At 46.4% G+C, this 14,291-nt stretch overlaps 1 protein-coding gene across 2 annotated transcripts in view; it reads left to right on the top strand.

The window, feature by feature from the left end:
- Positions 1-14,291, top strand: part of cd276 (CD276 molecule) — a 215,089-nt gene that overhangs the window by 161,284 nt on the left and 39,514 nt on the right. For both annotated transcript variants that reach the window (XM_071894334.2, XM_071894333.2), the window contains 2 exons: positions 5,990-6,340; positions 7,912-8,208. In XM_071894334.2, the coding sequence (XP_071750435.1) occupies positions 5,990-6,340; positions 7,912-8,208 (648 nt within the window). The remainder of the gene's footprint in view (positions 1-5,989; positions 6,341-7,911; positions 8,209-14,291) is intronic.

The raw sequence follows: 14,291 nt of genomic DNA, 5'->3' as shown, positions 1-14,291 counted from the left end.
ATAAGAAATTGTCGCTGGGTAAGAAGTAGCCTTGCTAATTATCTCGTTTCCCTAAGTTCACACTATTGGACTCGTTTATTTTGACAAGGTACGTTACCTTGACTGATATTTTGAGGAATCTCATCCAGCAGAATCTTTGCTCAAGCAGCCAAACATATTCCACTGCTTCAAATTAATGCCATGCTGGAAGTGCAAATGTTTCGACAGATTGCTGGTGTTGCCCCGTTCCTCGCAACATCTTTTTTACTTAAACGGTGTCTAGCTTCCATCTGCTTTATTAAAGTTGGCCCACACTTTCGAATGTTTTAACCTCTCCGCCATGATTGAAATGCACATAACGTAAACAGACAACGTCAATCACTATGTCGTTGCTAGGGGCTTGCTAGAAAGCATCATGACGCTGGGCTATAAAGGAAATGCCTGAGAAGTTATATGTGATCAAACTAAAATGAATTAGACAGTCGAGAACCGATAGCAGGACTGTTTGTGCATTCATGTGCTTTTGGAAATATCAAAATATATCAAAATGAATTTCCGACTTGGAAATTTTGCATGCATGCCATCTAAAGTAGGACGATTAAGCCGGATGCTCAGAGAAACTTTTGCTACGCAATTTTCCGAGTTATGACACAATGGTGACCTTTAACCTTCTCAACAAGCTCATCAAATTAGCTTGTTAAGCTGCAGGAGGTCCATGTTTGTTTATTATATGTCTTCTGCGTTTGATTTTCAGACGAAATAGCACATGAATGCAACACTGTTTAGCAGCCGTCCTGGAAATCCCGGATGTCGGACCTTCCCACCGGCACATGAACGCACTGTGCTGATAGGTGTTTCAGTTCCAACCAATCAGGAACGGGTACTTAATTTGGCACCAGTTCTTGATACCCAACCATCATTGTGTGTACATGTGTGTGTGATTTTGTATGAAACTGTGTGTGCGTGTACATGCCTAGACTGGCCATCTGGTTATTCTGGCTAAATCCAGATGGGCTGACTCACTTTTGGGCTGCAGGACCAGGTGTTTTAAAAATTAAATAAAGAAAATGAAAAAAGGCTCCAAAGCTGCATCTTTCTGTGTTGACCGCATTTGCCTTTTGTGCAGTGCATGTTTGGGTGTGTCACCGAGCTAGCGACAGGAAGAGAATGAGAGAGAAGTTGGTTCAAGTAAACATTGTACACTTGGCTGTTGTTTCACCAGCCTTAGTGATGATATTGCAGTAATTGCCTGCATCCACTTCATTTTTGGCTTATTATTTTGTGAAGGCCTTTGTCTGTAAATATGGACATTGTTTGGATGCTGACTTCTGTATAGCTTATTTATTTGTTGATCATAGGCTATTGTTTCATAAAAGCAGACTTCTCCTGTAGGCCTATAGTGCATTTATTACCTGATCATTATTTTCTGATAACCTCTAGCCCACCCTTTTGCTGGTGTCTGCTGTAGGCTTTAACTTGAGGTGCATCTTGTCTTTTGTATATCGACCACAGATATTTAATTAAAGCCCACATCATAATTCGATGCAGTGCATTCGGTTTATATTGTAAGTCTTTATGTTGTCTAAATGATACCCTAGCTTGGAAGATCATCTCTTCAAAATAGACTAGTTGACTTTAATTGGCATGCTTGATTTTATTTTAGATATTCATATCAGAAGTTTAGTTGTAACAAGTGACAAACACAGTATTGTTTTCTGTAGAGGTTTCAATGCCGACTGCCAGTCCTGAGTCAAATTAAGGTTCAAGGTTCAAAGGTTCAAAGGTTCAACCTAACTACATAACTAAATTAATTGATGGATGGATGGATGGATGGGCCAGACAAGGCAAATAATGCCTGGGCTGAATTTTGTTCCCAGTCCAGTCCTGTGCATGTATGAAATTGTGCACATGCGATTCTGTGCACATACCTGTGAGTGCATTTGAGTGTGTGCACGTGCGCTCACCCGTCATCAGCCAGGGCGAGGTGAGATGTCACCTCTAGTGTGGCTCGGGAATTTACGTACCAACAGCCATGCGTGTCACCCTGTCAGCGCCCGGCCTATGGAGGCTGTGATCCTCCTACCTACCGTCTGCCTGCCGCCTGCCACACTGTCTCTCTCTCAGTCTCACACTCATGCTCCCCATGCTCACCTCACATGCCTAGCTAGAATCAGTATGAGAAACGCCGGGCGGGTCGAGCGACTGCAGCGGCACGCGCGCCTGGCAAACCCGAGGAAAGGATGATGAAGGAGCCGTAGACGGGCGACAGGATGATGAGGAGTCCTGAAAACAGAATAGAGAGAGTGAAACGTGAGTGCCTTTTGCTAGCCGGCCCCTGTGCGGCGCCGCTCGGCGGGGCCCGCTGCCAGCGCTCGCGAGGGCCATAATGAGTTTATTTCATGTCGGCCGTGAAAGTGCCCGGCTCCGTCTCGCAAGCACTCAAACAGAGCCGAGGCCCATAAACACAAAGTGCAGTGTGTAAATCCCCCACAGCCTGCCCTCTCTGCAATTCTGAGCGTCTCTTTATCGGGAGGGAGAGGGAGAAGTGACGGGACCCCCCCCCGCCCCGCCCTCCACCCTACACCCCTCACCACCCCGACTCCCGGAGGCCCCTTGGAGACACCGAGGGCCTGGCTAGAGGCCACGGCCCAGCCTGATCACCAAAGAACGACGCTTGTGTTATCATCTTTAACCTCTGCTGCTACTTACACTCGTCTCTCTCCAGAATGTTGTTTGTTTTGTTGTTGTTGTTTTTTTCATGCAGAGCCCAGACGTGAAGAGGGCTGATCAAACGGTCGGCTACTGTACAGAACACGCTGTTTGTTCTAAACATCGTGGCAGATCAAAAACGAGCCGGAGCCAAGCGCGCAGCTATTTCGCCCCGGCTCCCGGTATTTCACCTCTGACGAATAGGGCATCAGATGTGCCGTTTTCCGTGACGTCAGCCGGCCCAAGCATCTCCTCCTCCTCCTTCTCCTCCTCCTCTCCCATCCCTTCCCCGCTATGAAGCCACGCAAAATGCTCTCTCTGTGTTCTCTCTCTCCGAGCGTGGGTCAGTGTGTTAACACAAGGTTCCTGTATAGTGCTGCTTCTTCCCAGGGCCTTGGAGCTGGCGGTAGGTCACTGGTTAAAGAAGCAGTGAGAGAGAGAGAGAGAGAGAGACAGAGAGAGAAGAGAAGGAGGAGCAAGATGTAGAAAAAGAAAAGGGAGTATCTATCTCTCTCTCCTCTCTGACATGGCTTTGGTCTGTGTTAAGGGATTAGTGTGTGAGACTCCACCACATACCCCCCCCCCCCCCACCCCCTCCCTTGGCTTGTTTCCTGATATTATCTTTAAGTGTGAGCTCAATGCTGCCCTCTCTCCTTCTCTCTCTCTCTCTCCCTCTCTCTGTCTCTCTCTCTCTGTCTCTCTGTCTCTCCCTCCCCCTTCCTGTATGAACTCAGTGGTGTGAGTCATCCCAGGCTGCTCGGGGAGTGATTTAATTGCTCTCTCTCCTCCTCCTTCCACATGCACGTCTCGCAGAGGGCTGTCACTGACACTCCACTCCTACAAAAATCGCCAGCTACCTATTCATTACTGCATAGGTTGGGCCACCTCCAAAGACAGCAAAAATACACACTCCAGAAATCTGCGTTGTTATCCCCACTGATGGCGGCACAATGCCGCCTGCTCCTGCCATGCTTTGCCCTGATAACTCTGCTGTATTGTTTGCTGTGCTATAGCCCCGCTGAGTAAGTGTGGGCGCAGTATGGGGCGATAGAAAACCCCCACAGCACTAGAAGAGCTTTTGTAATCACAGTAAAGGAAAAAAAGCCGCTCTGCCATTTTCTCCACAGGGGACAGAGAATTGTTGTGTCACTGGCAATGGCACTTTGTTGAGGTTGGTATTTGCAGAGGCTTGTTCTTTGGTCTGCTCCAGGTCGGCATGGAGTAGTGCAACGTTTTCTTCTCCTGACCCATTCAAAATGAATGGCAACACCAACTCATGACCCCTGACGCAGCCACACACCGGAAGAATGGTGAACTGTGACTGAAAAACACATTATTTTCTCATTTTCAGGCTGCTTCATTTCATAGAACAAGCTTAGAATCCCAAAACATTTATTTCACAAGAAACAAAGCGTTTTTATTTGATATTTGTAACATTTTCCACATTCCGTAAATCATCTCACAAACCCCTTTATGCAACACCCCCTCCCCCTCCTCCTCAAAACCCTGTCCATCCCCAAAATCATCTCACGACCCCGTGAAGGGCCCCGACACCCAGCTTGAGAACGGTGCATGGGATATTTGGAGAGCCCTCTGTGTGCTCTACTTTCCCCACTGGCTTGCACTTGTGAAGTTAGGCAATAGGTGGCAGTGTTCCTACAGAGGAGTAGGCGGGTGGGGATGTGATGTGGACACAGTGCCCTGCAAGGATTGGCTGTGTGAGTCTACGAAAATAGCTCTGCCTTGACTTAGCAATACCCGTCCATATATTAACCCTCAGATGAAAGACTTGTTTGTTGTTAATAGGGAAAGCAATTATTGCACCTCTGCAGTAGTCAAATCTACTTCATATCAAAGTGATGTAACATTGATGTTGGCTGTTCTGTGTGATAGACGAGGCTCAACAAGGGGTGAAGAGGCTAAAACGGCACAGTGATTAGAACAATTACAAAGTATAAACTGGAGTGTATTGCTCCAGGGGGCCGGCTGCCTTTTTCTCCCCTGTGATGCTGATGAGTATCTCAGAGTTGTATAAGAGCAGACAGGGATCAATGGAGAATGCTGACTCTTGATATTATTTATAGGTGTACTCTGGACTGCTTGAGATGGCTACTAAGCCAGAATGATTATGCAGTGTACTATCTGTTCTTGGCCTAGTCTAGACAAGCCGTACAGACACAGACGCACACACACACACACACAAATGCACCAAAGAGTCAACATTGATTACCTTTAAGTAAAAGTATAGGGCAAAAAGCGGTGTCACCCTTCATTCCCACAAAAACACAAACGTAAGAGTTACAATGCAGTTATATTCTTCCCACCAGATCTTTTTTAAAGATTTAACTAAAGCTATACAGATGTTGTTGCTTCCTTGGTTCAATCTCAGTACACAGAGCCATCGCTAGGAGGCAAAGCCTATAGGAACGCAAACAAAGTCCTCATGCTTACCTGAAGATCCCTCCTCCGCTTTTCTCTCGCCTTCAATCCCATCTCACCCGCTCTCTGCTACCACGGTGCACAAGCAAAGTGGATGTTTCTGTTGCAATCAGAGCCTACATTTCAAAATGCTACACTGATTTTTTTTATTTTTTTTTATCTGTCAAAGACATTCAAATTTGAGTAGGTGTCAATCTGTCACATTTGAACACAGCACACTGAATTAATGCTGTCACTGTGATTCAGTGAATCTGTTTTTACCAGACCTGGGCCAACTATTTGCCAATTACTGTTTATGATTTATTTTAGACTACCTACGTGCCAAATGGGTGAGGTTTGCCATATAAGGTAACACAATAAGAACCACAAAGTTTAGACCAGTGGTTCTCAACCTTTTTGGCTTGTGAACCCTTAAAAAAAGCGATACATACTCTTGACCCCCCACAGGCTACATATGCAGTGGTGAACATTTCAACCAAACATTTTCCCTAATCAGGTTGTTACATAATAAATGATCACAGGAGGCATGAAAACTATTCAGTATTTCACAAGAAAAAAGCAAAAATTAAAGAAAAAACAGAAAAAATCCCATAAATCACCATAAATCCCCCTAGGGAGATCCTGACCCCCAAGTTGGGAATCACTGGTTTAGATGATCACAGGAAAGCTAGGAAAGCTGCAAGTGAATTTAATAGACTTTCCTGTGACTGACAGCTTACCTGACATCCTCTGAGATACAGTAAACCGCACCCGCTCTAGTGCTCTAATTAAAACAAACACTAACAATTATTATTTATTCAACTCAGGTCTGTCTTTTTTTAATTATTGTCACCTCCAATGTGCCCTGTCTCCTCTCACGTAGCTGTGATGGAGGTGCACGTCCCCGAGCTGCCGGTGGTGGCGCTGCACGGCCGGGACGTCACGCTCAACTGCTCCTTCAGCCGCTCCGGCCCGTTCGACCTGTCTGACCTGAGCGTCTTCTGGCAGCTGACGGACACCAAGCGCAGCGTGCACGGATACTGGGAGGGCCGCGACCAGCTGGCCGACCAGGCCGAGAGCTTCGCCAACCGCACCGGCCTGTTCCCCGACCGGCTGGGCGCGGGCGACGCCTCGCTCCTGCTGCGCAGGGTGGAGGTACCCGACGAGGGCAGCTACACCTGCTTCGTCCGGGTGCAGAACTACAGCAGCGCCGCTCTGCTGCTGCAGGTGGCCGGTGAGTCACAGGGCGCGAGCTGAGGACTCAGCGACACATATGTAGTCAAACAGATCGTCATGTGCTTATATCTCATACACAAACATGTACTGTAGACGTACACACACACACACACACACACCGGGACTGGGGTCAATTCACTTTTGTTTCCTTTTCTTCTAAGGGTGCATACTGTATATCTAATACAGTAACGAGAGCATGAATGGTTGCTCTATTAGTACCTACTATATGAATAGTAGTTTCACTTTACACTTTGAATTGATTGCTTTGAAAGCGAATTGACCCCAACACTGATACACACACACACACACAAACAGTATGCAATTGAATTTGTTGGTTGTACACTTACCTCTAGCACCTGATTTCATTTCTCCACACTCAGAGCCGCCCAGCTCTGAGTTTGATCAATAAGCCCTGATTGTGGTCTCTGTCATGGTCAATATCTGCTGACTTTGATTATTAGCTGTTGTTAGGTCAATCAACCATCGCTAACATCTTTCCTGCTGTGTGACTACAACACCTATCTTCACAGCCGAGAGCCTTTTATTTATTTATAATGATGACTGCACGGCTTTACACATTTTTAGATGAACTAGTCCTTTTCCCTTTCTTTCTCACATTTCCATATCTGTCGTTAGATTGTTCCTGTACTCTCTAAGGATGGATGTGCATTAGGCAGTGTTAATGAATAACATTTTTCCTCTTGGCTGGGGAGAGGGAAAACAATGTCTCCAGCAGTGACAAATTGGTTCCATTTTATGCATTAGATTTATAGATGTTCTATTTTTAGCCGGCATTTACAGTTAACATTGTAGACTTCCTTCCTGCTGCGCTCAGAGAAAATGAAAGGAGGCCTCAATGGAAATCTGCCTGTCAGTCAAATGGATAGCCGGGGAAGTTGGTGTGTAGCACACTAAATCTGTCTTTGTGTTGAGAGTCCACTTTTCAAAAGGCAGCTCAGACAAACTTATTTCATCTCCCCCTCCGCCCCACCCCATTGTTTGCTGTGCTATGATTGGCTCTGGGAATACAGCAGCCTCTCTCCCCGCCACCTCTGCACTCGCGTTGTAGCTCGAGGGATCGCAGAACCGTGATTCCAGCAGAGGCTGACGATTCACCCCTCACCTCCGCCCCTCCCCGCTCGCTTTCATGCAAAAGGCTGAGTCGTCCCCAATCTCTGAGCCTGTCAATTTCCCCCCAGGCCCGCCTCCCACCTCCACCTCCCGGCCCGGGCCATATTTCCTCCTCGGGAGTGGCTCGGCGCCGCGGCTCTCTTGGGGGAGCGGGGTGAGAGTGTAGGGGGACTCAGCATCAGGATGTGCCACAGATGCTGTCTGTGGGATCTGAAGCTCTGTGTTATGCTAAGCTCCCTAAATATAATTAAGAATTTAATGACAATCATGTCAAACAGTTCCCAGGGTGTCTCTCGCTGCTGAGAATCTAACTGAACTCAGTATGTGTCTGCCGCTTCCTCATCCTCTCCCCCGTCCTCGCCCACCCATGCCTCTTGTTCTCCTCCCTCCTTTCCTTTAATCCCCATCTCTCGTCTGTTTCCTCCTCCTTCCCCTCAGCCCCCTACACCAAACCCGTGGTGACTCTGGAGCCGGATTCCAACCTGCGGCCAGGCGATGAGGTGGCCCTGACCTGCGTGGCGTACGGCGGCTACCCGGCGGCCAGCGTGCTGTGGCAGGACGGGAGCGGGCGCAACCTGACGGACAACGTCACCATTTCCCAGGTGGCCAATGAGGAAGGGCTGTTCAGCATGCACAGTGTGCTGACGGTCGTCCTGGAGCCCAACAGCACCTACAGCTGCCGACTCACCAACCCACTGCTGGGCGAGGAGGGCCTCGCCTCCGTCACCATCACAGGTGGGTGTGTCTTGATAGCTCTCTCTCTCTCTCTCTCTCTCTCTCTCTCTCTCTCTCTCTCTCTCTCTCTCTCTCTCTCTCTCTTTCTCTCTCTCTCTCTCGATAGGTGTTCAGGTGTCTCAGTCAACACTTTCACCTTCGTCCCGGCGCCGTGTAAACAAGCTGATACTCACAGGCTTCCCACAGTGTTTCAACGTTACCTGCTCAGACTAATCTTGTTTTCAGTCACGCAGACGCTGAGTTTCTTATTAAAGTCTTGTATGCTTTCGTAAATCAATCCGTCAGTCAAATTTCATGCTGTGAAGACTCAAGTTTTTTTATTCTTTTTTTTTTTTTTTGCCTTTTAATTTGTGCTCCTTCTCGCTGAGAGTAACAGTTCAGCTCCACAGAAACGAATGGGAAATAATGAAATGTCCAATTATGGTCCAATAAGCATAACCCATCAGTTCTTGTGCATCGTTAAATTAGATCAGCGGGTGATTATTTCCCCCGATGAGACTCAAATAGCTATTCATCAAATATTTGAAAATGCAATACAATAATAAAAGATCGTGCTAGATGGAATGATTGGTCTCTCAGCAGTCTGTGGGCTTCAAGCTCAGAGGAAATGTTTGCTAAACCAGGAAGTAGATTGATATGTTTACCTTGCTCTGATTGGGTGATGTAATCGTGGGGTCTGCGTGTGTCACAGTATCTATGTGATGGGCCCAAGGGTCTAGTAAGTAAACCTCCCCACCCCCACCCCCCGAACCCCATGTCCCCCCCGGGTGGCCCCTGCATGGTGTACACAGTGTTAAGTGCATGGAGAGTGCTGTGTACGGTGGTCCGAGGCTGGGTCTCTAATGGGAGCAGCGCTGTGTGAAATGGCTCATAAATAAGTAGAGGTGGCCCGAACCCGCTCGCTGGAACTGGAGCGGGAGCGGGAGCTGGAGCTGGAACTGGAGCGGGAGCGGGAGCTGGAGCTGGAGCGGGAGCGGGAGCTGGAGCGGGAGCGGGAGCTGGAGCTGGGCCGGTGAGGGGGAGGTCGAGCCAGAGGTCAGGGAGTGCTGCTCCACTGGGCTGGGAAATGACTCCGCTGTCTGGAAACAGGATGGCCGATTGGCAGGGCACGCTGAGAGGGAGGGGTGGCCTTTCTAACCGTTTAGTTGGTCTCTTTCAAAACAGCACAGATAACCAGCGAGAGGGACCGCTGCTGGGGTGGGGGAGTGGAATGGTGTTCAACACATGTTGAGAATATATGTTGATAATACAGTAAGGCAACGCTGCTGCTCCTTGTTACTCTTTTCTATCAGCTAGAGTGATGCGCTATTTCATGTTTGGTTGAAATACAGATGATCATTTGGTAACAGTTTAGATTAGGGAACACATATTAACTATTAACTATGGGTTTTTCCTCAATACTTTCATAATTTCTCTCAATAATATGTGATACTAGCACCTTATAAGCCCCATACTGAGCAAAGCATACTAAAAGCCCAATTCATGTGCAACAACTGACTGCTATAAGCACTAATTAGGAGGCTTTTGAGGGAAAACCCATAATTTATGGGGTATACTTGTAGAATACAATAGTGCAGAATAAGGTGCTTGTAATGACTAATAATGAACCAATACACCACTAATATGCATGTTTATAAGCAACATATTAATAGTTAATATTTGTTCCCTAATCTAAGGTGTTACCAGTCATTTTATTACCTCATCATTTTTTGTCTCCTATCTTCCTCTTACAAATGACATACTGGATTCTTTCTCCTTGAAATAATGTGTTGATAGAGAGCGATCTGGGTCATGGTTTTATTTGGATAGTCAAGCGTTTAGAATAGGGAAGACTGATCCTCCCCAGTTTTCTGATCCTTCCCCGTTTTTTTTTTTGTTTAAAAAGAAGGTTAAGGTTAAGAAGGTTAATCTTGAGTATCATAGACTTTATAGCTATATATATTTTTGAGCCATTCTGTTTTTACCCTGCAGTTTACTGAGCCATGTCCTCCTCTAGTTTTTTGAGTCACCAGCCTCCACTGGTTTTGGAGCATTGTGTTTGTGGCAACCTACACCACAGGTTGGAGATGGACAGTGGGCTGATCAGATGCCATATTAGAGAGGTTTTCATTGGCTTTGATTCTCATTTCCTTTAGTCACAGTGTCAAGCTTCTCCTATTCCCCGAATGCCAAAAATGCTTTGCAGCAGGACATTTTAGGCCCGGTGCAAGGAACGTTTGCATGATGAAAGGTGATCCGTTCAGCACAGTGGAAATGAAGGAGTCTCTCTGAAACCACCCCAGCTAAGGAAAAGAGGGTCCCAGCCAAAATCAAAGAGCAATGGAGGTGTGCAGAGGGAAAGTATATAAGATTGAGAGAGGGACAGAAAAAAGAGCAAACCCATAGATAAAGCAAGGGAAGCCCTTAATTAAAACCGGAGTTGGCCATGATTCTTAGCGCTTGGGTGTACATGGATAAGATTAATTTCTCTGTAGTAGCATCAGCACAGCTTGACGATGGCCTAAGTTGTTAGTAAACACACGCGGCTGATTTACAGTATTTTGTGTGCTGCGATACAAGGGGGCTTGTTTGAAATTAAAATGTATTTGCATTTGTTTACAACAGCTGGTGTGTGCTTAACAGCTTCTGTAATTAATTTTGACCTAGCAGAACTCTTCTGCTGGAGTAGCAGAGTGTGGAGTGTGCAGAGCTGGAGTTGATATAGTGAATACACTGCTGTATACGCTTACAAACACAGCACACTGCACACCACTCTCAGGCAGTGGAGAATCCTATTATGAGAAGGGGTGAAATCTGCTTAAAATTCTAAATGGACTATGAGAGCGAAAAAAAGAAAAAAAAAACAGAGTGAGAGAGAGAGAGCGGAAGAATGGGAGTGAGAAAGAAAGAGAGACAGAGGGAGAGGGAGGGAGGTAGAGAGTGAACAAGCACGTTAAAATTTCACACTCTCCCCAATCTCTGATTGAAAAATTACAATAGTAATACAAATCTCCCCCCAGGCAGAAAAGGAGTTTGACAAGGTTAATTTTGAGAAAATGAACCCTTTACCCACACTGAGCTGAACACCATGTGGGCTGGCATGAGCTACACACTGAGAGTCTGTGTTAAGTCAGCCATGTTAATCTTACCTCTTTTGTAGTCACCACCAATTTGAATACCTCACCAAACACACGTCTGTTAGCAACATATGCACATGGCCCAGGCACACTATCGTCCAGCGTCTCGTAGACCGTCTTGGCGGACACGCCTAGTGAAGTGCTGGTCAGGTTTGCAGCTGAGCCCTGAAATAGGCCGTGTTTTGTGTTACTGGGATATTGATAGATTTCGCAGGATACGGCAAGCTTCAGTTGCTGGGAGACCCAAAGGAACGACTGGTATTACCGAGCAGTCCGATGATGAGAAGCAGCAGCGTCAGTCCTTAAATGAACCCTGGCCTGCCTGTCTGCCTGTGTACCCCCCCCTTCCCCCCTCTGCCTCCCACCCCCTCCCGCTCCTCTCTTGACCGCCCGGCACAAAGCAGCCGTTTAAACCAGACAGACTAAATTACACCTCTTGCACTGTCCCGCTCTCCCAACCTATTTTGACCACTTTGTTCTCCTCAAAAAGAATAATGCCTTTGGAGTTTTCCCGGATCAAGAGTCTATATCCTATCATTTTTTTTACCGATCCCTTTTCTGAATGCGCAGCTTTAGATACGTATCCCACATCTACTGGGGCTGCGCGCCGGCTGCAGCGTGCGTTGTGTGATGGCTGGGCTTTAGGGCCTGTCACTGAGCCCCTCCGTCTGCCCGCTCTCTCTCAACGAGGACGGCGCCATCTCCCTGGCATCGCTGTGCTGGCACAGCATTTACAGTGAGCGGGGTCCGGATGGAGATAGATAGAGAGGGGGGGAAGGGAGGGAGATAGAGAGACGGAGGCAGGGAGATAGAGAGAGGGAGCGAGGGAGATAGAGCTAGGGAGAGACAGAGGGAGGTGGGGTTGAGGGGGCGGAGGGGGTGAGAAGTCGATGACAGAGAGCGAGATGGAGACGAGAGTGTTTGCTGAGCTCGGAGCTGTGGCACCGGGGCCTGACAGGCGGGAGATGGACTCGCTGACGGGGAGAGAGATACAGGCACATCACCCCATTTGGTCTAAAAGACATTCCGCTGAATTTTGCCATTTCGCTGGCGCACTCTGGCTTTCGCTGGCCGGCTCGGTGACTCAGTGGTTGCTCGCGCTGTCGCCTCAGAGCAAGGACCCGGATTTGAATCCCAGCTATGCAAACACATGCTTTCCCTGTGTTTGCATGGGTTTCCTCCAGATGCTCCGCTTTCTTCCCACATTCCAAAGACGTGCAAGTGGATGGAGGTGGATTGGAGGTAGACTCTAAACCGCCCATAGTTATGAATGCGAATGTGATTATCTGTCTGTGTGTCTAGGGTGTTTATGCTAGAACACATGCCCATGACCCAGAAAAGTAATGGGTAAAGACAATGAATGAATGAATAAATTAAACTGGCGCACGCTCTCATTGACTGCTGCTTGACCTGACTTTGGTTCTGCCAGGAGGCCTGTCCAGTCTACAAAAGTTTAGACCCATAGGCAACTAGAAGCACACTGATTAGGATCAAGGGAATAGAGTGGTGAATCCATCAATGTGCTGGCAGCAGCCTTTCACACTTTGTATGGCTACAGGAGATACAAAAATAAATAAATGAATGAAAGAGCTTGTGCTTCGCCAGTGAGCTTGTACTTTGCAGGAAAAATCTATCACAAAAAGTCTAACCAACAAAATGTGAGGTGTGAAGTTAGTATTGATAAATCATATTGTCGTCATTAAAAGCCTGCAGTATTGTGAATGCAGCATGCTGCATTACAGTGGGAAAAGCTGTGATCGAAGAGAATTAGTATAGAATGTTTACAATTCAGGGAAATTAAACGAAATGTGAACATTTGCCTCCTTTATTGGGAATAAAAACCTGTTTAATACAGGAATGCCTGAAATGTCTGAGGTATGTTATCCAAGTATCTAGTCATTACAAGAGTGAGGAAATCATACGTTGGGCATTTAGATGTTAACAGTGACACAGAATATTATCACTGGATCAAGGATCAAGACTTGGCACCCCGAACTTAAGCAAACAAACAAAACTTTTGTATTGGGGACTTCTCATATGGATTGCAACATATTTACATTTTATCAGGTAATACAGGTGCATTATAATATGCAAAATAAAAAGTGAAATTACAAGATTCAAACCAGTAAAAAATCAATAAACCAACACTAACAAATTTTTATGGTCTCGTTAAAGGTCCTACTGACACAGTGGTAATCTAACAAATGAATGGACTAAAATATGTATGTAAATATGCAAAAATGTAAATGTAAAAATGAAAATATGTATATAAATATGTATATAAATAAAATATGTATATATAAATATGTATGGATGAAATGATTAAAGATTCAGGTGACATTTGAAAGCACTTAGAAGTGAGACTGCTGAGAATCCATTATCAGTGGAGTCTTGCACAATTTCTTAGTTTGCACCCCTTTACTTTTTCTGATTGGCTCTGAGAACATTTAGATGTGATTTCTAAACCCTTCAATATGTAACAATCACTGCAAAGGGAGACAGTTTCACACAGACAAAAAGCTCTTAACGGCACTAATTCTATCTACTATAGAAATCAATAGCCCTCACAGCATGGAGAATTGAAGAAACCGTTTTCCAATGTGTTACAGTACGCTCATATAGAGGGGCCCGGCGCAACCCTTCATTACAAAGCCCAACACTCAGCAAGATGCACACATGGTAAAGTACCCCTTGATTAAAATGAAAGGCGCCCAAGTCTCGGCTCGCCTCTGCTCTCGCTTTGCCTTTATGTTTTTGTCAAATGATTTTTCGACCAACTGTCACGGACCCTCACCCAGCCTGGCTTGCTGCTCATGCTGAGCTCAGTCAGCTTCATGATAGGCCGCTGAGAATTACACTGGACTCCCTCGCATTCTCTCCATATCTCTCATCTTATGTTTTCTGATGTTTCCTCCTTCTCGTAGTTTCCTCAGACCTTTCTCTAAATGGACTTAATCCCCTACACAC

Source organism: Centroberyx gerrardi, chromosome 1 (assembly GCF_048128805.1).
Source record: "Centroberyx gerrardi isolate f3 chromosome 1, fCenGer3.hap1.cur.20231027, whole genome shotgun sequence".
NCBI classification, from domain to species: Eukaryota; Metazoa; Chordata; class Actinopteri; order Beryciformes; family Berycidae; genus Centroberyx; species Centroberyx gerrardi.
Note: the sequence above shows the minus strand (reverse complement) of the source record. Positions and strands in the feature narration are given on the sequence as shown.